This window comes from Pipistrellus hanaki, assembly GCF_964339955.1.
Source record: "Pipistrellus hanaki genome assembly, chromosome: 10".
NCBI classification, from domain to species: Eukaryota; Metazoa; Chordata; class Mammalia; order Chiroptera; family Vespertilionidae; genus Pipistrellus; species Pipistrellus hanaki.
The window spans coordinates 11,549,049-11,574,680 of record NC_140512.1 but is presented as its reverse complement, the minus strand read 5'-3'; the positions used below and the strand labels follow the sequence as shown (position 1 = coordinate 11,574,680).

Here is a 25,632-nt window from a genome sequence, read left to right as displayed (position 1 = left end):
CAAAGAAGAGGTACTTTGGAGGATCTCAGAGTCAGTGTCTGATGGAGAGCCTTTCCCACAGTGTGTTTTATTTTTTTGTGTGTGTTTGTTGTTTTTTTGGTTAATCTTCAGCCAAGGATATTTTTCCATTGATTTTTAGCAAGAGTGGAAAAGAGAAGGAAAGTCAGAAATATTGATGTGAGAGAAACACACCGATCGGTTGCCTCCTGCACAAGCCCTGACCAGGGCCTGGGCCAGGGAGGAACCTGCAACCAAGGTATGTGCCCCTGACTGGAATCGAACCCAGGACCCTTTGGTCCACAGGCCGATGCTCTATCACTGAGCCAAACCGGCGAGGGCCCCACAGTGTGTTTTATTTTTATTTGAAGACCCTCCAAAAGTTCTTTTGGATAGTTTAAACTTAGCATTTGCCATAAGAATAGCAGAAAGGGTAAGTTAAAGTTACTTATTGTCTTCCCTGGGTAATGGGTAACATTTAAACCGTCCATCTTAAATTCTAAATTCTATAATAATAAAAGGGTAATATGCTAATTAGACTGGGCGTCATTTCAGACATCCTTCCTGACAAAGCTGGGGCCAGAGAGAAGTCAGCCGGGGTCCATGTGCCTGTGGGCAGCCTGAGGGAAACATCCCGGGACCTGGTGCCGGAGGGAAGCTGGTGCCAGCAGCCGGGGGAAGGAAGGCCTACTTTTGTACGAATTTCTGTGCATCAGGCCTCTAGTCATATATTAAATAATGTTATTTCTCTTAAAGATTTATTAATGAAATTATATATATTGCAGATTTGCTAGATTGGTATATGGGAAGTAAAATTTTATGTCCTTGCTTAGTTGAAAATGTTTTTATTCTGCCCTTTTGAATTCCAAGTTCAAAATAATTGTCCCTCGGAAAACTTGTTAATTTTTAAAATTGTGGTTAACCATACATAAAAGTTACCATTTTAACCACGTTTAAGTGTACAGTTCAGTGGCATTAAGTACATTTACATTGTTGCGCAACTGCCACCATTCATCTCCAGAACTTCCCAAACTAAAAAACAACTATATTCCTGTTAAACACTATCTCCCCTTTTCCCCATTCCCTGCCCCCCACCATTCTACTTTATTCTTCTGTGAATTTAATGACTCATACAAATGAATCATACGGTATGTGTCCTTTTGTGACTGGATTATTTCACTAACCTAGTCTCTCCTGGTTCATCCATGTTATAGCATATCAGAATTTCCTTCCTTCTTACGGCTGAATAATACTCAGTTTTCCTCGGGATTTTAAAGGCATTGGTCCTTTGTCTCACAACATCAAATGCAATCGATGAAAAGTTTACTACCCAGTTAATTTTCATTTGTTTGTAAGGTATCTGTGTGTGTTTTTTCTCTCTAGAAGCTTTTATCTTCTATTCATACTGGTTTTTCTAAAGTTTATTGAGGATATGTCTGCATGTAGGTTTTGTTAAATTTGTAATAGGCAGTTGTCGTGGCCTTTCAATCAGAACGTTCAATCTGGGACGTTTTCTTCTATGAACCTATATTTATAATATTTCATCCCCTACCCATTTTTTCTATTTTCATCGCAGAACTAATTTGACAGGTGATGGATTATTGTATTTGTACTTTAACTTTTCCTTCATGTGTTTCTTTTTGAACATTTTTATTGATTTTTAGAGAAAGGGGAAGGCTTTTTATATATGTATTTTAGAGGCCCAAGGCATGAAATTCATGCAGAGTAGGTCTTCCTTCCCCCGCTGCCAGCACCAGCTTCCCTCGAAGCCTCAGCTTCACCGGAAGGACGTCAGGTCTAACTAGCACACACGCTTTTATTATTTTATATTTTTTTTCTCCCTTTATCCTTTTCACTTTTTTAGAGTTCTGTGACCTCCCTTCTAGCCTTTCTAATTTTTATTTGAACAATTATGTATTTTTCAAGAATATTTATTTTTCTGGTCCTTTTTAGCCAAAACCAGTTTGGCTCAGTGGTAGAGCATCGGTCTGCGGACTGAAAGGTCCCAGGTTCGATTCCGGTCAAGGGCATGTACGTTGGTTGCGGGCACATCCCCGGTGGGAGGTGTGCAGGAGGCAGCTGGTCGGTGTTTCTCTGTCATCGACGGTTCTAGCTCTCTCCCTTCCTCTCTGTAAAAAATCAATAAAAATATATTTTTTTAAAAAACAGCCTGAATTTTTTAAATGGATGCAATATGTGTTTGAATTTCTCTGGGACTGTGTGTTAGAGTTTGTTTGATTTTCAGTTTACTGGGGTTTTTTCCCCTTCTAGAATGGTTTGCGGTATTTACTCATCTTGGTGCTATTGGTTTTTATATTGTGTAATCCTCGATTACATATTCATATTTATAAGTCGAGGATTCCATTGATTAATAGGTTAATTATAGGAAGCTGGCATGTCTTCTCAGCCACTGCATAAATCTGTTGAGTCAAAGGATCTTCCCTTTGCAGGACGGTTAGGTCTGTAGGTGCTCCATATCGATGGGCTTCACTCTAAGGCTCTGTGGCAGGGAGTAAATGGGCAGTGCAGGGACCACCCAGCGGCCAGGCGGAAGATGGTACCAGTTGTCAGCCCATAGGAATCCCATGCTGTCTCCAGGCAGGTGAGGAAATTTCTTTACAGGGGAGGTGTGTGGTTTCAGTTTTGTGGTAAAGGCTGCTGCTACCCCACTCTGCCAAGGCTGATGAGGATGACAATGGGGGGCCCACTATTCTAAAGATAGACCTTCAAACTGCAGTTTATCATCACTTGGATTCCTACTCAATGCCAGCTTTCAGCTTGGAATTCTCTGGGTTCCTCATCTGCAGTCCTTTCCCATCTGCAGGGAGGTCCGCTTCCTCATGCACCTTAGACCCCAGCAGGAGCCCGTCCTCCAGGTCTCAGTAAGAAACTCATCAAGAATTCTGATCTAGCCGAAACAGGTTTGGCGCAATGGATAGAGCGTCGGCCTGCAGACTGAAGGGTCCCAGGTTCGATTCCGGTGAAGGGCATGTACCTTGGTTGCGGGCACATCCCCAGTAGGGGTTGTGCAAGAGGCAACTGATCGGTGTTTCTCTCTCATCGATGTTTCTAACTCTCTCGCTTCCTCTCTGTAAAAAAAAAATCAATAAAATATATTTAAAAAAAAAAAAAAAAGAATTCTGATCTAGCCGAAACCGGCGTGGCTCAGTGGATAGAGCATCGGCCTGCTGACTGAAAGGTCCCAGGTTCGATTCTGTCAAGGGCATGTACCTTGGTTTCGGGCATAGCCCCAGTGGTGGGTGTGCAGGATGCAGCTGGTCAACGTTTCTCTCTCATTGATGTTTCTGTCTCTCTATCCTCAATTCCTCTTTGTGTAAAATCAATAATATATTTTTTAAAAGAAAAAGAATTCTGATCTATAATGGGGGAATAAGGACACATGTAATACCTTAATTAATAAAGAAATTTAAAAAAATAAAAAAGAATTCTGATCTAGTGATGGCCTTTCCTTCTCATTCTTGGTGCTGTTTGTAGATAAAGTCCCTCGTGATCTTACATACTGTCATTTCAGTGGAACTCTGAGAAGGAAGGGAAGTACATGTGTGCTTAGTTCAAAACCTTGAACCAGAAGCCCATCCTGATCCTTTATTTTTGTCATTATTTTATCATCTGTATTTTTATTATAAGCTATTACAAATCTTTTGTGTAGTGAAGTTAGATTAAAATAAACTATTGAGTATCTACATTTGCCCTAAGACCAATTTTAGGTGCTGAGCAAGATGTAAAAATGAGCCCAGCGGGGATGGCTCAGTGGTTGAGCATCAACCTATGAATTAGGAGGTCGCAGTTTAATTACCAGTCAGGGCACATGCCTGGTAATTGTGGGCTTGATCCCCATTGTGGGGCATGTAGCAGGCAGCTGATCAATGACACATTCTTCTCATTGATGTTTCTCTCCCTTTCCCTTCCCATCTGAAATCAATAAAAAATATATTTTTTAAAAATGATGTAAAAATGAGCAATTTGTGGCTTTAGCCTATTTATAATCTACATGTCCTCTAAGACTAGTTAGAGTCCTATTGCTTCTAGACTCACCACAGCCCAGTATAGCTATTCCCAAAATTTCTTGTTCATGTCATTAATTTGAATACAGTTAAGCACTCCTTTTGAGCAGAAAGCTTATTTTTATAATTCTGGGGCTTTGAATAGGCTTAGTACTTAGTGAGTATTCAGAATATGTTATGTTGTGTGAATTAATACTGTTTCTCATTTTTACCTATCTCTGAGTGACTGTAACCTTGAAGCTTATATCGCCTTTCTCCTTGAAAACATTGTAAACTCTTGGAGGTTGGATCTGTGTCTTAATTTTTTTCCCTGTAACCTTTCAGCAGCTCACATAGTTGTTTTTTTTTTTAATAACTAGAAGGCACTTAGAATAGGTTTATTGAATGAATTGCAGTGGGAGGGACTAACCCCAGTGTCATTGTAATTGCAGGTGCCTGTGACATTTGATGATATTTCCATCTACTTTTCCACTCCAGAGTGGGAAAAGTTAGAAGAATGGCAAAAGGAACTTTACAGGAATATCATGAAGGGCAACTACGAGTCTCTCATCTCTATGGGTGAGGCTGAGTTGGCACCTTGTGAGTAGGTGATAGCAGCCCCAGGAGGTCTCAGAACAGTCCCTTTCCTCCAGTGGTCCTCATTTTCATGCTGTCCTTACACACTTCAGATTCTGCTTCCAAGCCACAGATATCCAGTTCACCCTTGCTAAATAGGAAATATAATTTCTCCTTGTGCCAGACATAGGCAGTGAATGAAGCTCAGAGCTATGCAGTGGTTTCCGTGGGTAACCTTCACTTTGGGAGAGCCTTGATTCCTCCCCTTGAGACACGCTATCACTCTTACTCAATGAAAATAGCAAGTAGGCTGTGCCAAAATAGCCTGTGTGCTTTTCCCACACGTTACCTCTCCTCTTAATATTTTCCTAATGGATATAGTTGGAGGTGAATGGATGGGGAGAAGAGATCTATAATTTAAAAGAAATCTGCTTGGCCTGGGGACCCCAAAGCCTTCAGCTCTCCTTGGCCAGTTTCTCAATGGTTAGCACGAGTTCGATCCCCGGCTCTGGTCTGGGAGGCAACCAATTGATGTGTTTCTCTCACATCGATGTTTTTCCCCGCCTCCATCCCCCCAACCCCTCCCACCCCCACCCCCCCACTCTTTCCACTCTCTTAAAAAAAGAAATCAATGGAAAAAATAATCTTTAATCTGGGTTAAAAATTAAAAGAAAGAAAGCTTCAGTTCTACCTTGATGGTAATTAGTTGTCATTCTGACTTATCTCTTTCTTATACCCCCTTTCCCTTCTTATTCCTAGATTATGCCATGAATCAGCCTGATGTCTTATCTCAGATTCAGCCAGAAGGAGGACATAATACGGAGGATCATGCGGGGCCAGAGGAAAGTGCGATTCCCACCGACCCCAGTGAAGGTAAGTGAGAGGAAAGATTCGCCACTCCGTGTCTCCCTGTAAACCTGTCACCTCGATTTTACTTGGTCAGAGATGATGGCTTAGGACTTGAGAGACCACCTTGTCCCATGTTTTCACCCATCAATACACACATATGAGGACTGCTAATTGCATCCCATGATGAAGGTTGTGAACCCTAGTTATGTCCTCAGATGGCAGAGCAAGCAGTGGTGCTCGTTTGGAAGGAAAGTGGCTTCCTGGGAATGTAACCTGGTCATTGAGAAGTGCTGGAGGGGCGGGGATCTTCAGGGTCCCTCAGAGATGGACTCAACCAAATGTTGCCCAGTGTGGGAACCAGCTATCGTTGAGTAACCATCCCTAATGTGTTTTTTGTTAAGCTGCTCGATTTTGTGTGGGAAAGACTGCTAGCCATTGTCCACCTCTGCTAGTAGAAAAATCTCACGCCATTTTTGTTCTTTGCTAGATAGAAAGCTCACAGAAACTTCATCTGCTAGATGTCTCTACTAGATGAATGTCTCTTACAACTTTACCCCTGTCTCATATACTGTTATTTTATTCTAATATTTTATTACAAAAAATTTCAAGCAATTAGAAAGGTAATTTTACATTGAACTCCTAGGTACCTGTCACCTAGATTTTACCTAGTGGTAAAAAAAGCCCCTCAAGTCTGTCTATACATTTTATAGTTTATCACATATATACCATCTCTACACCCCTCTATTCATCATCAATTCATCAATTCTATTTTCATTATATTTCAAAATCAGTAGACACCAACACCTGTCCCTCTTTGTAGTTTAGCATGAATATCATTAATCTAGAGTTCAGTTTTGTTTGTTTTGGGGGTTTTTTGAGTAAATTTTAAATATAATGAAATGCTCAAATCTTAAGTAAACATTCTTTCTGTGGTAAGGATATACCTGCCACACATTATTTTATTTTTAAGAATGTGTGAGTTGCCGAAACCGGTTTGGCTCAGTGGATAGAGCATCGGTCTGCGGACTGAAGGGTCCCAGGTTCAATTCCGGTCAAGGGCATGTACATTGGTTGCGGGCACATTCCGGTAGGGGTGTGCAGGAGGCAGCTGATCGATGTTTCTCTCTTATCGATGTTTCTAACTCTCTATCTCTCTCCCTTCCTCTCTATAAAAAAAATCAATAAAATATATTTAAGAAAGAAAAGAAACATCGATGAGAAAGAATCATCGATCAGCTGTCTCTTGCATACCCCCTACTGGGGATGTGCCCGCAACCAAGGTACATGCCCTTGACCGGAATTGAACCCGGGACCTTTCAGTCCGCAGGCTGACGCTCTATCCATTGAACCAAACCGGTTTCAGCTGTGTATCCATTTCATGAAATGTCTTTTTCTATCCCTTTACTTTCAGTTTGTGTCTTTCCATCTGATGTGAGCTGGGGAAACTTTGATCATTTTTGTTTTAGGTGTATCACCATTATCCCATGTTTATACCTTCACTCTGGTCCAGCAAGACCATCTTTTCATAAACAAAATCAGTGATTAAGGCACATCCCAATATAATCCTTTTATTTTAGTTTATCCTATTTGAGAAAAGAAGCATCCTGGAAATGATAAAACTTAGAGGTTTTGAATTATTACACAAATACTTACCACCTATTACAGCCCCACACCTGTTTCATAGAAAGTTTCAAAATATTAGTTTTTGCATGTATCAAATATTTTTTGTCTACTTAAGCCTTAAGCCTTAAGGAGTCAGATATTAGTACCAGTTTTAACTCAGTTTAAACCGTTGTATACATCTCAGAACCTCAAGGTTCCAGCTCCTTTCAGACAGCAAGGCCCTTATCTGTTTAAAACATGCACACAACACAAAATCAGATTTCCTCATAGTTAAAATAATAGTCAACCAGTTTAGACATTACAGTCTTATATTTTTTGTGATCAGACTTTATTATTGACTACCTCTCAAACTTTAAAAACTCAGCATTTATCACCTTCCTCTTACCTGATCAGTATTCAGTTTTTCTGGATTCTCTTGCTTTCTCCAGAGCCTGTTGTTGGCATAAACTAATGTTTTCACGTTCATTTTGTGTCTTTAAGTGTCCACTGTTGGGATTCCTGAGGCCTATGAGGAATGTGCTTTGAGTGCCACTGTGGTGACTTGGCCAGCAATTGCCATACTGTCACCACATAGGTATCTGTATCAGGCCTGTATCTTAGTATCCACGTTCTCCTGATCTTTTATTTATAAAAGGTCCTCAGGTTATATACTCCCACCACACTATAGTTGATAAAACCATAATCTATGCACTGTAGGGTTAAGACCTAATTATTTAATCCAGTATATATTAACTTACTTATACTGATCTAAGTTAAGTGACCAGAGAAACTTTAAGTATCATTATTCAAAAAGAATAGCTACTGTGTTTCCCCGAAAATAAGACATCCTCCGAAAATAAGACCTACTTACAGGTTTCCTTCTGAGTAAAATATAAGGCATCCCCCCCAAAAATAAGGCCCCCCCCCCCAGGCTAAACATGAGAGATTTGGTCCACTGATTCTGAAAGAAATGGAGTCACAAGAAATTCACCAGGAAATTCAGGAATTGGATTGTTATGATGATGTTCCAGAAGATGATGACATTGAAAAAATGAGTAAATTCTTGATATTGTGGGATTCAGTTTGTCTGGTTTGTGTTGACAACTACCGTACTACCATACCGTATACATGTAATAAATTTCCTTTATTTTCTTTTAACAATAAATGTGTACCGTATTCTTCTTCATGGAAAATAAGACATCCCCTGAAAATAAGACCTAGAGCATCTTTGGGAGCAAAAATTAATATATAAGACACTGTCTTATTTTTGGGAAAACAGTAGTTTCTGGGATTTCCCAAGTTCAATGAAGAAATATGTGGCCAATGAGCTGTACTAACAACTTACACTTCTAGAGAACTGGCTTAGTTTTTTTCAGTTCTGCATAGCTTTTATGGTTGGCCATTGACTAATGTACCCAGAGGTTGGAGAGAATCCAAATGCCCATCAATAGGAAATGCTTGAATAAACAGTGGTTCAGCTGCATAGAACATCTATGAGAAGGAATGAGAAAGATCTCTAAGCTGCTGTGGACATGTCCAGAATATACTGTCAAGTAAAAAAAAAAAATCAAGGTACAGCACAGCTTGTTTAGTATGCCACACAAAGGGGGGAAATATCAAGATATATACATAGTTGCTTATATTTTCACAAAGAAACAATAGAAGATGAGAATAAAAACCAGTCAGAACAGCTATCTATTCAGGGAGAGAGAGAGACTAGAGTGGAAACTAAACCTCTCTAAATATACTGTTTTATTGTTGTTGTTTTTAATCCTCAATGTTTTATTGATTTGAGAGAAGGAAACATCAGAGAACGAAAATGTCAATGTGAGAGAGAAACATCGATCGGTTGCCTCCCATATGCACCCCAACCAGGGAATGAACCTGCAACCTAGGTATATGCCCCGACTGGGAATTAAACCATTGCTCCAACCAACTGAGCCACCTGGCCAGGGCTACAGTTTTGATTTTGTAAATATTTTACTTAAATTTTTAAAGATCGTGTTAATGTCATTAGGAACCAAAATTTTCAGTGTGAGAGAGAAAAAATAAGTATTAAATCAAAGGATTTAAATTAAATCTTACAATCTTAAATATAATATAAACTCATGACACTTTCCTTTTTCTATAAACTTAGTGACCCTTTCATTGAAAAGACCTAGAAGCTGTGACCTATTAGCAGTTAGCATCCTTATCATTCAGATTGTGGTCTCTAAATTCCATTGATTGTGTGCTTTGAATGTCCAGAGTGAACCTGGGATAGTTTGTCATATCAGAAATGGAAAAAAACTCACAGATGTTTGTTGATGGGAAATGACAGAGAACAGATTTGAGGGGGCTCCTACTCACCAAAGGAGGGACCATTTGAGCATTAAAAGGAATAATGACTACTGTGGATTGGAGCTTATCAAATATGTAACATTCTGTGAGTTTGTAATAATAAAAACAAATTCAGAGCCACTTGATTCACTTTGAGGTTTCTAGAGCACTAACTTATTACTCAAAATTGATGCAGAGAAGCAATTAAGTATTTTAAAAGGCTTTTTATTGATTTTTCTAGAGAGAGAAACGTCACTGTGAGAGCAAAACATCAACATTGATTGTCTGTCTCCTGTATACCCCCTACCAGGGATTGAGCCCACAACTCGGGCATCTGCCCTGACTGAGAATCAAATTGGCAACCTTTTGGTGCACAGGAGGACACCCAACCAACTGAGCCACACTGGTCAGGGCAGCAATTAAACATTCTAAAAGTCTCGTATCATTGATGAATAGAAAGTTCATCCTATGGATGTCTGTTAAAAGATCCTTTTCCTTATACCTAGCCTTTCCCCTCCTGCTTTTTTCTTTATATGTGTGTATATAAAACCTGAAAGAAAAAAGTTAAGGTCAGAGCATGTTTAATACATTTCAATCTTGTAGCTCAAAGTGGGATGTTGGAAAGGCAAACTGCCACATGTGCTAAAACCTGTTTCCAATCTCTGTATAACCTGACTGTCTTTGAGGCCTTAGTCTTGTTCAAGCTCTTATTACTGCTTGGGGTGTACCTTAGATTTCAGTGGTCTCTGATTCAAAGGCATTGGGAAAACCAGTGAGTTCTCAGTTTCTAAGGATAAAGCCATAACCTGTCTTTAAGGGTTTTCTTCTTTTTTTTTCTTTTTCTTTTTTTAATATATTTTATTGATTTTTTACAGAGGGGAAGAGAGAGGAATAGAGAGCTAGAAACATCGATGAGAGAGAATCATTGATCAGCTGCCTCCTGCACACCCCCTACTGGGGATGTGCCTCCAACCAATGTACTACATGCCCTTGACCAGAATCAAACCCGGGATCTTTCAGTCCGCAGATGGACGCTCTATCCACTGAGTCAAACCGGTTCCAGCCCTATGAGGCTTTTCTGAGAATAAAGAGAGCATGAATTTACTCTCTGGACCTTGTCAACTTGCCAGCTTGGTCTTTTAGGCCAAGAAAGGTTATATAGGCCTCGGCTGGAATAGCAAGCATAGCTGTTTCTTGCTGACCAGATGAGGTATATAAGCTTCTGGAGGCTATTCTTTTTTTCTTTTTTCTTTTTTTTCTGAAAAAACCTCCAAGTTCTGAGGGACTTATACACACTATTTTCCCTCACCCCAGCATTCAGGAAATAAAGACCTATGCAATTGAATAGGCAAAGGTGATATGATGTCTTAGAGAGAGCCTAGAGTTGGGAACCTGAAAAATATGTTTCTGAGGAGTCAAGTCTGTATTTAAACTTACCTAACTTTGTAGTTCTGGAAATATATTTGTTTTTTAATTAACATTTAAGGAAAATATTGTTGGTCAATCTTGTTTCTTTGCTTTTTTCCCCCTGCCATATTTTAAAATCATTGAACATATGGTACTTACCATGAATATTTATTATCTACTAGTGGCCCAGTGCACGAAATTTGTGCATGCGGCCGGGGAGGGGAGGGTCCCTCAGCCTGGTCTGCTCCCTCTCTAATCTGGGATCCCATTCACAATCCAGAATCACTGGCTCATAAGCATTCACCTGCCTGCCTGATGCCCCTAACTGCTCCCCTGCTGGCCTGATGCCCCTAACTGCTCTCCCCTCCTGGCCTGATGCCCCTAACTGCCTAACTGCTCTCCCCTGCTGGCCTGATCGCCCTAACTGCTCTCCCCTCCTTGTCTGATCCCCCTAATTGCCTATCTGCTCTCCCCACCTGGCCTGATCCCCCTAACTGCCTATCTGCTCTCCCTTCCTGGCCTAAACCCCGTAACTGCCTATGTGCCTTCAGACCTTGGTGCAGGAGTGCTGAGAGCTCTCTGCTGAGGCCCCGCCCCTGACCTGATGCCCTGCTCTGGGCCAGGGGCCTGTGTATGCTTCCACGAGGGATGGGAGGGGAGGAAAAGGGGGGCCTCAGCAGCCTCATGTCCTGGTGGCACAAGTCCCCACCCCCATCCCCGCCCACCAGCTCCTGTGCGCACACAGCCTGGTCAGCCTGGTCATGACTGTGACACCATTAGGACCAATTAGCATATTACTTCTTTATTATATATTGTAGATTTAACTTCTGTGGGCCCTCTCTACTTAAATGGAAAGAATATTCCTTATTTCATAAAAAAGCTATGAAACAAAAAATGGAAATATTTTAAAAGTAATTATGCTAATGAAATGGAAGGTACTATTGATTTTAGATTCTTTTTTTTGGAAAATATATTTTTATTGATTTCAGAGAGGAAGGGAGAGAGAGGGAAACATCAGTGATGAGAGAGAATCATTGATTGGCTGCCTTCTGCATGCCCCCTATTGGGGATTGAGCCTGCAACCCAGGCATGAGCTCTTGACTGAAGTAAAACCCTTCAGTCTGCAGGCCGGTGCTCTATCCACTGTACCATACTGACTTGGGTGATTTTAAATTATTTATGGGAGTCATCTCCAAAAAAAAATTTAATGAAATGGGCCCACTGGAAATAGTGAATCAAGCTGGGTACATCATGTAAAAATAAATAAATTTGGCTTCATTTTGAACTAGTTCTCTAGGTGTTGTAAGCATTTTTAAAAGGCTGATTCCATATTGTTGTTATAGTTAAATTTGGGCACCATGTGTAGTATTTAACAAACCAACATGATTATTTTCATTTTCTGATTCAAGTCCCTGAAGGCCATTCTCTTTTCCCCCTACAAACAGAGCCTGTCATTTCAACATCAGATATTCTGTCTTGGATTAAACAAGAGGAAGAGCCCCAGGTTGGGCCCCCACAGGAGACCAAGCAGAGTGACATATACAAGGGCCCCTATGCTGGTGAGTAATGAATCGAAGAGACCTTCACGCCCAAGTCCAGCTGTGCCAGGACTGACTGAAAACACAGCTTTGAAATGGGATGTGGAGGCAAGGAAGTGAGAGAAGAATGGGAAAAGGGGAAAATGACATACTCCAGTAAGTGAGAAATGAAACAAATCAAATTAAGATACATTTAAAGTGAGAAAACACACTCTTTTTAAAAATAATATTGATTTCAGAGAGGAAAGGAGAGGTAGAGAGTGATAGAAGCATCAGTGATAGGAAACATCATTGATTGGCTGCCTTCTGCACACACTATTCTGAGGATCGAGCCCACTTCCCCGGGCCCTGACCAGGAATCAAACTGTGATCTCCTGTTTCATAGGTCGAAGCTCAACCACTGAGCGACGCTGGCCGGGCAAGAAAACACACTCTTAAGTGTAAAGACAAATTAGAATTGTCAGGGGAAGAAAAATAAGTGCATACAGATAGACCGAAAATATGAGGATGGGGAAAGACAGAAGAACATTTAAAGATCATGGAGAAAGGATAGAACAAAAAGGGGAAAGGGGAGCAGGACAAGCAGTGGGGACAAAAATGTTATTGGGGAAGCACAAATGGGACTATCAATAAAGAGCTGGACCTCAGGAGAAATGATGAAGGGAAACAGCAAATTATCTTCCTTCTGAGGTAGGTAGCACCATCTTTATTTTGCTATCTGAATTATAGAAGAGAATCTCAAGATGAGATGGTACTTGATTGTTTACATAACTTAATGCAATCTGATTTTTAATAGCCTCTATGCCCTATGTTCTTTTAGAATCTAGGAAATAAGACAGGTTCTGTTCTTCAAGATATTTATAATGGGGGCACACATCAATACTAGGCCTGCCTGTTGTTAAGTGTCAGGGGTGAGTGGGACTTATATTCAAGAAATGAGAAGTTTGGAGAATATGCATCAGTTTTGGTTTACATTTTTAGATAAGGCCTAAAGAAGGATGAAGCCAGAGCTGGGCCTTGGTTGATTGGTGTGAAGTGCTGGGTATAATTCGGAAGAGGGTGGATACATTCTACAAAAGGAAAGACAGAGTAAGTGGAGATGTGAAGCAGAAATGTGTACTTCATTCTCAGGGTCAGTAAAGAGAGAGCTAGCAACCAGGAAGGCTTTATCTGGCAGAATACAGAGGAATGGGAGTAGATTAATACATGAGTTTAGGCCTGTCACAATAGGCAGCAAACTCAAAGTTTGTGAGCAGAGGAGGAACATAATGAAAGTAATGGTGGGAAGATTGATGTCAAGGTTGTTCCTCTTCAAACGGGGAGAATTGAAGATGTTCAGTAGTAAATTCTCTGGTGATTTGCCACAGGGACCATGGATGATTTGATGATTATCTCAGACCTACACTGAGCTTCTTATTGGAGCCAACTGAGAGCTGAGAGCAGTCTGTGAGAGCTGGGGAGGAACGCTCAGCTTCTGTGAGGATGTGATGGGTGTGACTCTGAGTCCTTTCTTTCAGATGAGCAGCTTGTCATCAAAGCCGAAGGCCTCGCCAGAGCCTCCTTGTGCCCCAAGGTTCCTGTCCCCTTCTCTTCTCCACCAGCAGCAGCAGCAAAGGATACTTTTTCAGATGTTGCTTTCAAAGGCCAGCAACCTCCATCCATGGCACCTTTTGTACATCCGGCCACTGACCTGGCAGAAGCCTCCGAGGGACAAGTGACGTTCACTCAGTTGGGTAGCTACCCCCTGCCGCCCCCTGCTGGAGAGCAGATGTTCTCATGCCACCACTGTGGCAAGAGTCTCAGCCAAGACATGTTGCTGACCCACCAGTGTAGCCACACTGGTGAGCACCCCTTGTCCTGTGCCCAGTGTCCCAAGCACTTTTCTCAGCAAGCTGAGCTCGGCAGCAACCCCCAGGCCCATGCCAGTGAGACGCCCCCCACCTGCCCACACTGCGCCAGGACTTTCACTCACCCGTCAAGACTCACCTACCACCTACGGGTCCACAGCAGCACTGAGCGCCCTTTCCCCTGTCCGGATTGCCCCAAGCGCTTTGCAGACCAGGCCCGCCTCACCAACCACCGGCGAGCTCATGCCAGTGAGAGGCCCTTCCGCTGCACGCAGTGTGGCCGGAGCTTCAGCCTGAAAATCAGCCTCCTGCTCCACCAGCGCGGGCATGCGCAGGAGCGGCCTTTCTCCTGCCCCCAGTGTGGCATTGACTTCAATGGCCACTCAGCCCTGATCCGACACCAGATGATCCACACAGGCGAGCGTCCTTACCCGTGCACAGACTGCAGTAAGAGCTTTATGCGCAAGGAGCACCTGCTGAACCACCGGCGGCTGCACACCGGAGAGCGGCCCTTCAGCTGCACGCAATGCGGCAAGACCTTCATCCGCAAGCACCACCTCATGAAGCACCAGCGCATCCACACAGGCGAGCGGCCCTACCCCTGTGCCTACTGCGGCAGGAGCTTCCGCTACAAACAGACGCTTAAGGACCACTTACGGTCAGGCCACAACGGAGGCTGTGGGGGTGAGAGTGACCCATCTGGACAGCCGCCTGACCCACCGGGTCCTCTCCTAACGGGGCTGGAAACCTCTGGCCTTGGCGTTAACACGGAAGGTCTAGAGGCCCATCAGTGGTATGGGGAAGGTAGTGGAGGGGGAGTTTTGTGAATCTCCCTCCCGGTTATCCATGCTCACCCAGGACAAGAGAAAGGGACTTGAGCTCCTCCACTCTGGAAGTAATCACTATTGATTGACACATTGATGCATTTGGGGTCCTGTACACTTGACTAGAGACATGCTTGAGTTTGGGAACTTCACAGCATTACCAGTATACCACTTTTTTTTTTAGCATATTTTTTTTTATTTCAGAGAGGAAGGAAGAGAGAGAGAACTTCAATGATGAGAGAGAATCATTCATTGGCTGCCTCCTGCATGTCTCTCACTGGGGATGGAGCCCACAACCCAGGCATGTGCCCTGATCAGGAAATAAACCGTGAGCTCCTGGTTCATAGGTCAGTACTCAACCATTGAGCCATCCTGGCCAGGCCAATAATAGCACATTTTGAAACACAGAAAGAGTCCAGCATCCCCATCTTTTCAAAAAAAAATGAGACCTAAGCAGAAGTTGCAAAGAGAGAGGAAAACATGATTTGGCCTTTGGTAATTCATCACAGGGTAATAGACAAAGAGTGATTGCAGCTCTGGGTAGAGACAGGTACATGGGAAGAACCTCCAAAGCTTGAAGTTCATCTGAAGCAAAGCCTTAGACCCATGATGATAAGACAGTTGTTAGAAGAAAGTGCTCGAGCCTCAGTCCATACTCCTGCTCCTTCCAATACTAGCTAAAGTCCACTCGTGTGCTAATGGACTGCCTCTTCCCAAACGATAGCTCAATATGGCCTTTCTAGACTAATTCTTTTAAAGTACATTTTGTTAAATATTGGGTGAGCAAGAAATCTGACTTTAAAAGCTTCTTAAGGAGAACAGTGCTTAACTTTCACCAGCTTGATTTGCAGCATTAAGCCTCTCACTGGCATTTAAACTGCTGGAAACCTCTGCCGAGGTGCTGGTTTAAAATGTTTGGAACCGTGTTCTCAGCCCCAGCTATAAAAGCCAGAAATCGCAGAGAAATGACAGAACAGCCTAACATTTATGCCTGAACCACGTTTCTTAGAGGTACTTACTTCCAGTTCTTGTTATTTATAAGCCAATAAGATGGCTTTTCGATTTCTAGTGTCTGATATTCTTGACAGTCCTCAGCAGAAAAAAAAAAAAAAATCACTTTCCAGAAGGATTACGGAGTTTCAGAAAAGCTGGGTGCACTGGCACTCCCAGCTTTCATCTCAGTAGTGAGGTGCTGGTGTGATAATGCAATTTTCTTGAGCCATTAGAAAATATTCACCCATCTGGCCATTCCCGAGTTGGCAGTGGACGGACTGAGGGACTTCATAGATCACTGAGAGCGGAGCACCAGAGGCAAACAGGGATAGCCTCTTCCTGCTAGTTCTGCTTTCAGGGACCTTGGCTACCATGTGTCCTTTGGTCAGGGTCATTCATTCCCCTGGGAGTCTCTGAGCCTGTGCTGCTCCTAAGTGGCTTTGCAATTGGGTGCAAGTCCCTTTCTTTTCCTTTACTGATCTCATATTTTCATCTGCGAAGGGAGGCTGGTGAAAGAGAAAAAGCTTTTAAGAAAAAACATTTTTTATATCTTGTGATACATTGCTGCTTTTGCCAAAATCCTATCTCTATCTCTGGCTTCTATCCAGGCAAAGCCAAATAAGAAGCAAAATCAAAGCAGAGACATTCCTGCTGAAACTTGATTGAAATCAGTTTGATCTGTTATGCTACTCCTGCTTGGAGCCTGAGGTGGAAGGCAGAGAATACAGAAACCCTAAGTCTTAAGTAGAAAAGCTGATTATATCCACACGCTTTTGTTTCCCCTGACCTTCCTGAGATGCCTGGAAACAAGGTCTATAAGTAATTAGGACACTTTGTTGATGAAGTAGTAAGGGAAGGACCCATTTTTTCCTTATCACCTAGCACCGCCTTTAGCCTGCCTGGTTGTGCATAACCACACCAGGGAAAAGCGTCATTACCCCAGCCAGCTTTGCCTCTGGGAAGGCTCTGTCTGAACATGCTGCTCTTCAGGATAATCACAGTGATAGCATCTACTCCGAGAGTCACAGTACCAGGAATTGAGGGAGACCTCTAAGAAATGTTTGTGAGGCCATAAGAGTGTGAAGGTGATGAAGAAACCCAGGACTATGGAACAAACCAAGACAGATGAGGACAGAATGCTGGCATATTGGGAGCTTTCTAACTAGGACCTAGCCTCATACTGTGAGGGACTTGGGGGGGTTCTGGGAATTCTAGTTTCACAGGTGACCCACCAGGAACTTGAGTGTGAGATCCAGCTCTGGTTTTCACCCTGATCTTGAAAAGGGAGAAGAATTAATAGTACTACCTTTAGGTGGTATGTTCCCTTTTCTGAACAGCATTCAACCATAGTATGCTGGAGAAGGAATTCTTGGTATGATGTTGGACTAGGTAATATGGAAAATTCTTCTTACTCAGTGATTTACTGAGGACATGGAGCTTACTAACAAAAAGACCTGTGGTTTAAAATGCCACAGATAGATCCCACAGTCCCTTCTTCAAGGAACTGTAGTCAGCAGGATCCCAATCTATGGGAAGAAATAAACACAGTTCAGATATCAATGAAGCAGAGTGAAAGGGGTGGGCAGGACCATGCCAGAAAGACAGAGGTAGGGGTTTTCCTAATCTTTGGCCCTGGTACACACTAGATGTTCAACTATGGTGCATTCTGGTCTCTCCCTCCACCTGGTAGAATTCCAGGCCATCTCCAAATTGGAGAGTTTGCCTGAAATTCAAGAATGGGTAAGTAAAATGGATCAGTGGAAAAGATTTCAGTGTATGGAGAAGCTTGGTCCAGCCAGGGCTCCCGAGCGAAACCAGGCAGTAACTCAGCAGTTAAAGAAGTACCTGTGGATTGGGTGTCATGAGCAGATTTGATACCAAAGAGGAAAAGCCAGAAACATGCTCATTAGGCTGCCCTCTGGACTAAGAAATCTGTATTATCTCATAAATGGGCACCATCTCGCTGGAGTGCATCCAGGTGTTGACTGTAACCAGATTTACTGTGCTTACAAGGTTTTTCATTGTCACCATAAGGTGAACCTATGGTTCAGCCACAGATGTGAAAATAAATGGAAGTTTATCTAGAAAGTGAAAGCTGATGATTGATTGCTCCTTTCTGCTGGATATTTGATGTTGGCAACACCATAGCTGGGCTGTGGCGAGAGCAGTGCTTTATATAACTTCCCTCATCAGGAACAGCCTGCGGAGTTCCTACTGAATGGCTGAGGGGCTGCTCTTTGGAGCATTTTAAAAAATATATATTTTATTGATCTTTTACAGAGAGGAAGGGAGAGGGATAGAGAGCTAGAAACATCGATGAGAGAGAAACATTGACCAGCTGCCTCCTGCACACCCCCTATTGGGGATGTGCCTGCAACCAATGTCCATGCCCTCGACCAGAATCAAACCCAGGACCCTTCAGTCCGCAGGCCGATGCTCCATCCACTGAGCCAAACCAGTTTGGGCTCTTTGGAGCATTTTTGAGAGATTGAGTCTCCCTGCCCATCTCAACCAGGACCAGACCCTGTGCCTACTGGGGAATAACGAGCTCACTGTGTCTGTCTGCAGAGGCCTTGGTATAAAGGACCCACATTCCTTTATCTGTTCATTCTAAATGGTATGGAGAATCCAAATTTCTTTTTTTCTCTAATGATGCCCCTGACCAGAATCGAACCCTCAACTTTTCAGTTCACGGGCCAAAATTCTAACCACGAGAAAACTGGCTAAGGCCGAACCCAAGTTTCTGCTCGGATTTCTTTTGAGGAAGGGCAGGAAAGCACCCCATCCCTTCCTCCATGTTGTAGCTGCCCCTCAACAGCTATTGCCCAAAGGCTGCTCGGTAACAGAAAATAAAAGCGTCTTCTCACAAGGCTCTCCTAGACCAGAGGGTCTGTTTTCTTCAAATACATGTTTTGTCTGTGTGCTTGGTGGATATCTTTGATCCTGTTCCCTTCACTCTACAAAGCAAACAGCATTGTACAACGGAGGACATTCTTTGTCTAGGGAAGTGTCAAGCTCTTACAAGCAAAAGGTAGTCAAGTTAGGCTGAGGATGGGAGGGAACGGGAGAGGGCAGTGTACAAGGCCTTAGTTTTAGGCCACATTACCTGGGTTAGTACAGCTTCATGGTTTAGGCAGTGGATCTCAACCTTTCTAGTGCCGCGACCCTTTAATACAGTTCCTCATGTGGTGACCCCAAACAAAATTATTTTGGGCTCTACAGCAGCGGTTCTCTGTAGAGGAAAAAAAACGCTAGCAGGGTCGCCTAAGATTATCAGAAAACACAGATATTTACGATTCATAACAGTAGCAAAATTACAGTTATGAAGTAGCAATGAAAATAATTTTATGGTTGGGGGTCACCACAACATGAGGAACTGTATTAAAGGGTCGCAGCATTAGAAAGGTTGAGAACCACTGGTTTAGAGCATGGACTCAGACCTAGACTCAAGTCCTGGTATCAGCAAAAGTAACATACTGTACATGCATTATTTAACCATCATGGGCCTAGTTTCCTTATCTGTAAAATAGGGAGAATCATACCTCTGTCTGTGAGGTGTTACGTTAGGGGATAGCTGTGAAAGTGCTGAGCACTGAGCCTGACAGTAGAAGGTGTCAGAATGGCAGCCATCAAGAGGTGTGAAGGCCCATCCAGAGAGGGCCATAAAGCCAGCTGAGCCTGGAGCAGTATCAAGAACCGAGGCTGCTCTACAGAATCACAGGATTTTTAAAAAATATATATGTTTTTGATTATTTTACAGAAAGAGAGAGGGATAGAGAGTTAGAAACATCAATGAGAGAGAAACATTGATCAGCTGCCTCCTGCACACCTCCCACTGGGGATGTGCCTGCAACCAAGGTACACGCCCTTGACTGGAACCAAACCTGGGATCTTTCAGTCCGCAGGCGGACACTCTATCCACTGAGCCAAACCGGTTTCAACTAAGTACATGATTCTTTTTTCTTTTTTTCTTTTTTAATATATTTTATTGGTTTTTTATAGAGAGGAAGAGAGAGACAGAGAGTTAGAAACATCCATGAGGGAGAAACATCGATCAGCTGCCTCTTGCACACCCCCCACTGGGGATGTGCCCGCAACCAAGGTACATGCCCCTGACCGGAATCGAACCTGGAACCTTTCAGTCCGCAGGCCGACACTCTATCCACTGAGCAAAACCGGTCTCGGCTAAGTACATGATTCTTAATATCTCAGCTTTTTGCTTCCATGCAGCCTGTTCTGTTACTCCATCTTTTGAGTACTTCTGGCTCCCACAAGTTCCTGTGTGCCACAACAGCGTGTGCCTCTGGTTCCCGTGGTTTTTCTTAGTTCTGGCCCTGTCCTTTCTACATCAGGCCACAGAAGCTTACAGCCAACCCTTGGATTGGCTGCCCGTCAGTTACGTGTCATCTTGGTTCAGTCAGCTGTTGTCAGGAGGGATGGTCTTGTGGTCCCTGCACCAGGATCTGTGACTGGGGAATGGGCAGACAGGGGCACATTATGGCATTTCCCGTACTACCAGAGGAGGAGAGCATCAGCTTCACCTGCATGAGGGTCCCTGTAAAGACTGGAGCTTATTATTGTCTCTCACAAAGGACCTGACAGATGATATTTAAATAACTTGCAAAAGGAGTAATTTGTCACTTTGTAGGGTTCTGTTCCTGCTCCAATTTTTTTAAAGTGTGTAACTTTGACCATTATATATTTAACAACGGTTGTTCTAGGTGTCTATAAACACACACACACACACACACACACACACAATGACTTTTTCAACTTGGACAAATTGCCTCTTCAAAACAAAAAATTATTTCAGTCCTAAGACCATCCATCCACTAAATGCAGAAAGATACAGCCTAGTCAAGGAAGCTGAAAAGCAGTGTGCTGCAATTTTCTGAAAATTGCCAGGTTACATCCTACCTAATAAAAGAGTAATATGCAAATTAACCATCACTCCGCTACACCCACAACCCACGCCCACCAGCCAATCAGAGCGAGTATACAAATAAACCCTAACCAAGATGACTACAGCCACAGAGCAGGAGGGAGGCTTGGGTTTTCCAGGCAATGGAGGAAGCCAAGCTTTCCACCTGCCCTTGCTGCCTAGGCCTCCACTCAAGGATACAACGTTTCAATTATAGAAGGTAAATTCAAATAGAAATGGCTGCTGGCCATGGAGCTAGCAGGAGGCTTGGCTTCGCTCCAGGCTACAAAGTTTCAATTATAGAAGGTAAATAAATTCCAGATACCAGGGCCTCTGCTTTGGTCGCCAGGGGGCGTGGCTGGTCTGTAAACCACAGGCCCCTGGCTCAGGCCACCCCATACCCCAAGGGGACCCCCCACCCTGATCTGGGACACCCTTCAGGACAAACCAGCCAACCCCCACCCACGCACCAAGCCTCTATCCTATCTATTGTAATAAAAGAGTAGATAAACCATCACTCCAACACACAATAACTGCCCCCATGTGGACACAAGATGGCCAGCAGGGAAGGGCAATTGGGAGGCACCAGGCCTTCAAGGGATGGCAGTTGAGAGGGACCAGACCTGCAAGGAAGGCAGTTGGAGGCATTCAACCCTGCAGGGGAGGGCAATTAGGGGTGACCAGGCCAGCAGAGGAGGGAAGTTGGGGGCAAACAGGCTGGCAGGGAAGCAGTTAGACATCAATCAGGCTGGCATGGAAGTGGTTAGGGTGTGATCAGGCTGGCAGGCAGAAGCCGTTAGGGGTAATCAGGAAAGCAGGCAGGCGAGCAGTTGGGAGCCAGCAGTCCTGCATTGTGAGAGGGATATCCGACTGCCCATTTAGGCCCGATCCCACCGGATTGGAGAGGGTGCAAGCTGGGCTGAGGGACACCCCCACACACACACCGGGCCTCTAGTTTTAAATAAAAGAGTTGGCAAAGCCTCAATGGGCAACATGGCTTTGTTTCTGTTTATTAGCAAAGCCAGTATTTGCTGTGAAATCTTGAAACCAGTCTAAAAATTCTGTTAACCAAGAAGGGAGGCCATGTGCTAGGGATGCAGCTGCTCCATGAATAATTGGATAGCGGAAAGATCACCTGAGCAGGGGTTAAAAACGGGATTCTCATTTTAAGATTCTCACTTTCCTGATATGGAGCAAGCCACTTAATTTGTGGAGATCTCATTTTCTTAATTCTAATGTGCACATTGAACAAGATGGTAATGTAAGGTCACGTCGACCTCTAAAATCATAGACTTCAAGATTTCACTTCGTGGTCCTTTCCTTGTCTGGTTTCTCTCCAGCTTCTGCCTTACTAAGTGATTGCTTCCACCCAATAGAATAAGCACCTTGACGAGTTAAGCATCATTACCGAATAGTTTCATTCTACTATGTAGTATCCGTATTATAATTATTCCAAAGCCACACATACTGACAAAATGTTAGCAAAACTATAAACTTTTGTTTTAAATACACAGTATGCAGTTGGTTGCATTTTTTAAGGATAGGAAAACACACCAAATTAGCAATGGTTTTTCTAGAGTGCTGGGGTTATTCAATGGTTATTTTCCCCTGTAAATTCTATGTAATGTAAAATATCTTGTGTATAGCATTAAGAGAGGAAGGAAGAGGGAGAGATAGAAATATCAATGATAAGCCAGAACCGGTTTGGCTCAATGGATAGAGCGTCGGCTTGGGGACTGAAGGGTCCTGGGTTCGATTCCGGTCAAGGGCATGTACCTTGGTTGCGGGCATATCCCCGGTGGGGGGTGTGCAAGAGGCAGCTGATCGATGACTGTCTCATCAATGTTTCTAATTCTCTATCTCTCTCCCTTCCTCTCTGTACAAAATCAATAAAATATTTTTAAAGAAAAAAAAAAGAAATATCAATGATAAGAGAGAATCATTGATTGGCTCCCTACTGGGGATTGAACCCGCAACCAGGACATGTGCCCTTGACTGAATTGAACCCGGGACCCTTCAGTCCACAGGCTGATGCTCTACCCACTGAGCCAAACCAGCTAGGGAGTGTATAACATTCTTAATGCTTTTATAGGGACATGGATTATTTTCATGAGAATGGTCCTGGAAATGAAGTCAGGAGGCCAGAGTTTTAATCTTGCTTTCATTTGTCACGTGTAGTGTGAAAGTATTGCATACTTTACTAACTTTACGTCGGTGGTGTGAGGCTCAAATGAGGGACGGTCTTAAAAAATGCTTTAAAACATATTAAAGGCCTGAGCCGAAACCGGTTTGGCTCAGTGGTAGAGCGTCGGTCTGCGGATTGAAAGGTCCCAGGTTCGATTCCGGTCAAGGGCATGTACATTGGTTGCGGGCACATCCCCAGTAGGGGGTGGGCAAGAGGCAGCTGGTCGATGTTTCTCTCTCATCGAAGTTTCTAGCTCTCTATCTCTCTCCCTTCCTCTCTGTAAAAAATCAATAAAATATATTTTTTTAAAAAACAAAAAACATATTAAAGGCCTGAGAAGAAAGTGTTGCCATAGTAGGTACAGAAGAATTACTTGCTGACCAGGTAAACAGTCTCTGGGATGCTGGTGCTCCTCATTCAGGATTGGACCGTGGTTGTTTCTTTACTTCCAATTTGCTTGCCTGTGCTGGCTGGTGGGCAGAAGCTGCCTGAGATTGCCATTTGGGAAGCAGTGGGGGAAGGGACGTACATGTGGGTAGAGATTGAAAACCAAGTGGGATGCAGAAAATACCAGGTAGACCTATATACTGCAATGTGTTGCCTTTTACCAGCAACTTATGCAAGCTCACCAGTTTTATGTACATGAGGAATTATAACAAGTCGGTAAGGCAGAGATTGGGTTAAACAAGCAGGATTCAAAATCAGGGATGTACCTAAAGTTATGCACATCAAGCCAGTTCTTGGCTTTGAATTTACAGTTATTAAAAATTATACAGGAAAAACAGTATCTGCAAGCTAACCTCATGAGGAAGCAGGATAAAAAACAGTGCACAAGAATAATGAAATCATATTTTATTTTGAATCAGTAAGTGATCATTTAGAATGACCCTCAGGGAGATCTTGTGGGGCTGAGTCAAGGACCTGAGGAATAGCAGGAAAACTGTTAATGCTGGTTCTTGGCTGAACATTATAATAACCTGGGGAGCTTAAAAAACTATGTATGCCAGCCAAAACTGGTTTGGGTCAGTGGATAAAGTGTTGGCCTGCGGACTGAAGGGTCCCAGGTTCAATTCCGGTTAAAGGCATGTACCTTGGTTGCGGGTACATCCCTAGTGGCTGGGGATGTGCAGGAGGCAGCTGATCAATGTCTCTCGCTCATTAATGTTTCTTACTCTCTATCCTTCTCCCTTCCTCTCTGTAAAAAATCAATAAGATATATATTTTTAAAAAACAACTATGTATGCCAGGGCCCACCCAGGCATGATTTCATTTGTCTGAGATGAGGCATGGATTTTTTTATTTTTTTTTTAAGTTCTCCCAAGTGACTCTAATGTGCCTGTGAGTTTAGAAGATCGTGGAAACAGAAAGTGAATTATTAGACTGGAAATGACCAGTTAGCCTGCTTTACTGGAGCAGGAGCTGTGCACTGGAGATTAATAAAGGGTCTTTGGATGCACAGTGGGGAAGTCATCATTTGATTCTAGAGGCAGGGCTCAGCAGGAAATAAGGCAATGGGAATGGTTGTTGAGAAAGTTCTGGCAGATCTCAGTAGTTAGGTCAGCAGCTCTCGAGGCTGAGGGAGAAGCATCATCTTTGTACTAAGTTCACAAAGCATTCACCCTGAATCCTAGACGGGTGACTAGCAGAGGAAGTACTTGATATATTTGTCCATCTGAATATGGGGTTCTAAGGACATGTCTCCCTTGGTCCAATAATGCCCTTTGTTTCACTAAGTGCAGTAGAACAAAAGGGTTCTACCAGTCTGGGGCAGTTCTGTGGCAGGTCTGTCTCCATACAGGCAATACTAAATCCTTGGAGATCGCTATCTTTTCAAGATTGGGACTAGGCATCTAAGAAGACAAAGTAGACACTATTTTGAGGACTTACCTTTTGGTGGTGACTACCTTTGTTGAGTACATACTGTGTGCTAAGCCCTGTTCTCATCTCATTTGATTCTACAGTTGGTGAGTTGGCATTCTTTTTTTTCATATATTTTTATATCAAGAGACAAAGTGAAGCTCAGAAGTTAAATAACTTGTTAACAGCCAAAGCTAGTGATTGGTGATTTTGGAATTTAAACTCAGGTGTATCTAACCACAAAGCCCAACCTTGGCCTAAGCAGTACCTGGCACATAGTAAGTGCTCAGCAAATATTTGTGGAAGGAATTAACGAATGCTCCCTCTTCCCCCTGTCTTCTCCATTCGCCTACCCTGGCCTCTCCTTGGTTCCTCTTCTGCCTTGGCCTGAGGTTTCAAAGTAACTTTGGCCGAAACAGGTTGGTTCAGTGGATAGAGCGGCGGCCTGTAGACTGAAGGGTCCCAGGTTCGATTCCGGTCAGGGGCATGTACCTTGGTTGCAGTCGCATCCCCAGTGGGGATGTGCAGGAGGCAGCTGATTGATGATTCTCTCTTACCTATGTTTCTGGCTATCTGTCCCTCTCTCTTCCTCTCTGTAAAAAAATCAATAAAATATATTATTTTTTTAAAAAAGAATAACTTTTTTTTTTTTTTTTTTTTTTTTTAAGTAACTTTGATCTGCATTGAAAGGTTTGGAAGAGGCTGCTATTAAA

At 43.1% G+C, this 25,632-nt stretch overlaps 1 protein-coding gene and 1 long non-coding RNA gene across 4 annotated transcripts in view; one reads left to right on the top strand and one right to left on the bottom strand.

Moving 5' to 3' along the window:
• Positions 1 to 18,837, top strand: part of ZNF398 (zinc finger protein 398) — a 73,934-nt gene extending 55,097 nt beyond the window's left edge. For all 3 annotated transcript variants that reach the window (XM_084896869.1, XM_084896870.1, XM_084896868.1), the window contains 4 exons: positions 4,454 to 4,580; positions 5,337 to 5,450; positions 12,200 to 12,313; positions 13,810 to 18,837. In XM_084896869.1, the coding sequence (XP_084752995.1) occupies positions 4,454 to 4,580; positions 5,337 to 5,450; positions 12,200 to 12,313; positions 13,810 to 14,966 (1,512 nt within the window). In that variant the 3' untranslated portion in view covers positions 14,967 to 18,837. The remainder of the gene's footprint in view (positions 1 to 4,453; positions 4,581 to 5,336; positions 5,451 to 12,199; positions 12,314 to 13,809) is intronic.
• On the bottom strand, positions 15,136 to 25,503 carry LOC311629098. The gene is made up of 2 exons (XR_014796145.1): positions 23,395 to 25,503; positions 15,136 to 23,150 (listed from the first exon to the last, which is right to left on the bottom strand). It is a non-coding gene; the product is annotated as an uncharacterized lncRNA (long non-coding RNA).
• Between the last annotated feature and the right edge of the window lie 129 nt (positions 25,504 to 25,632).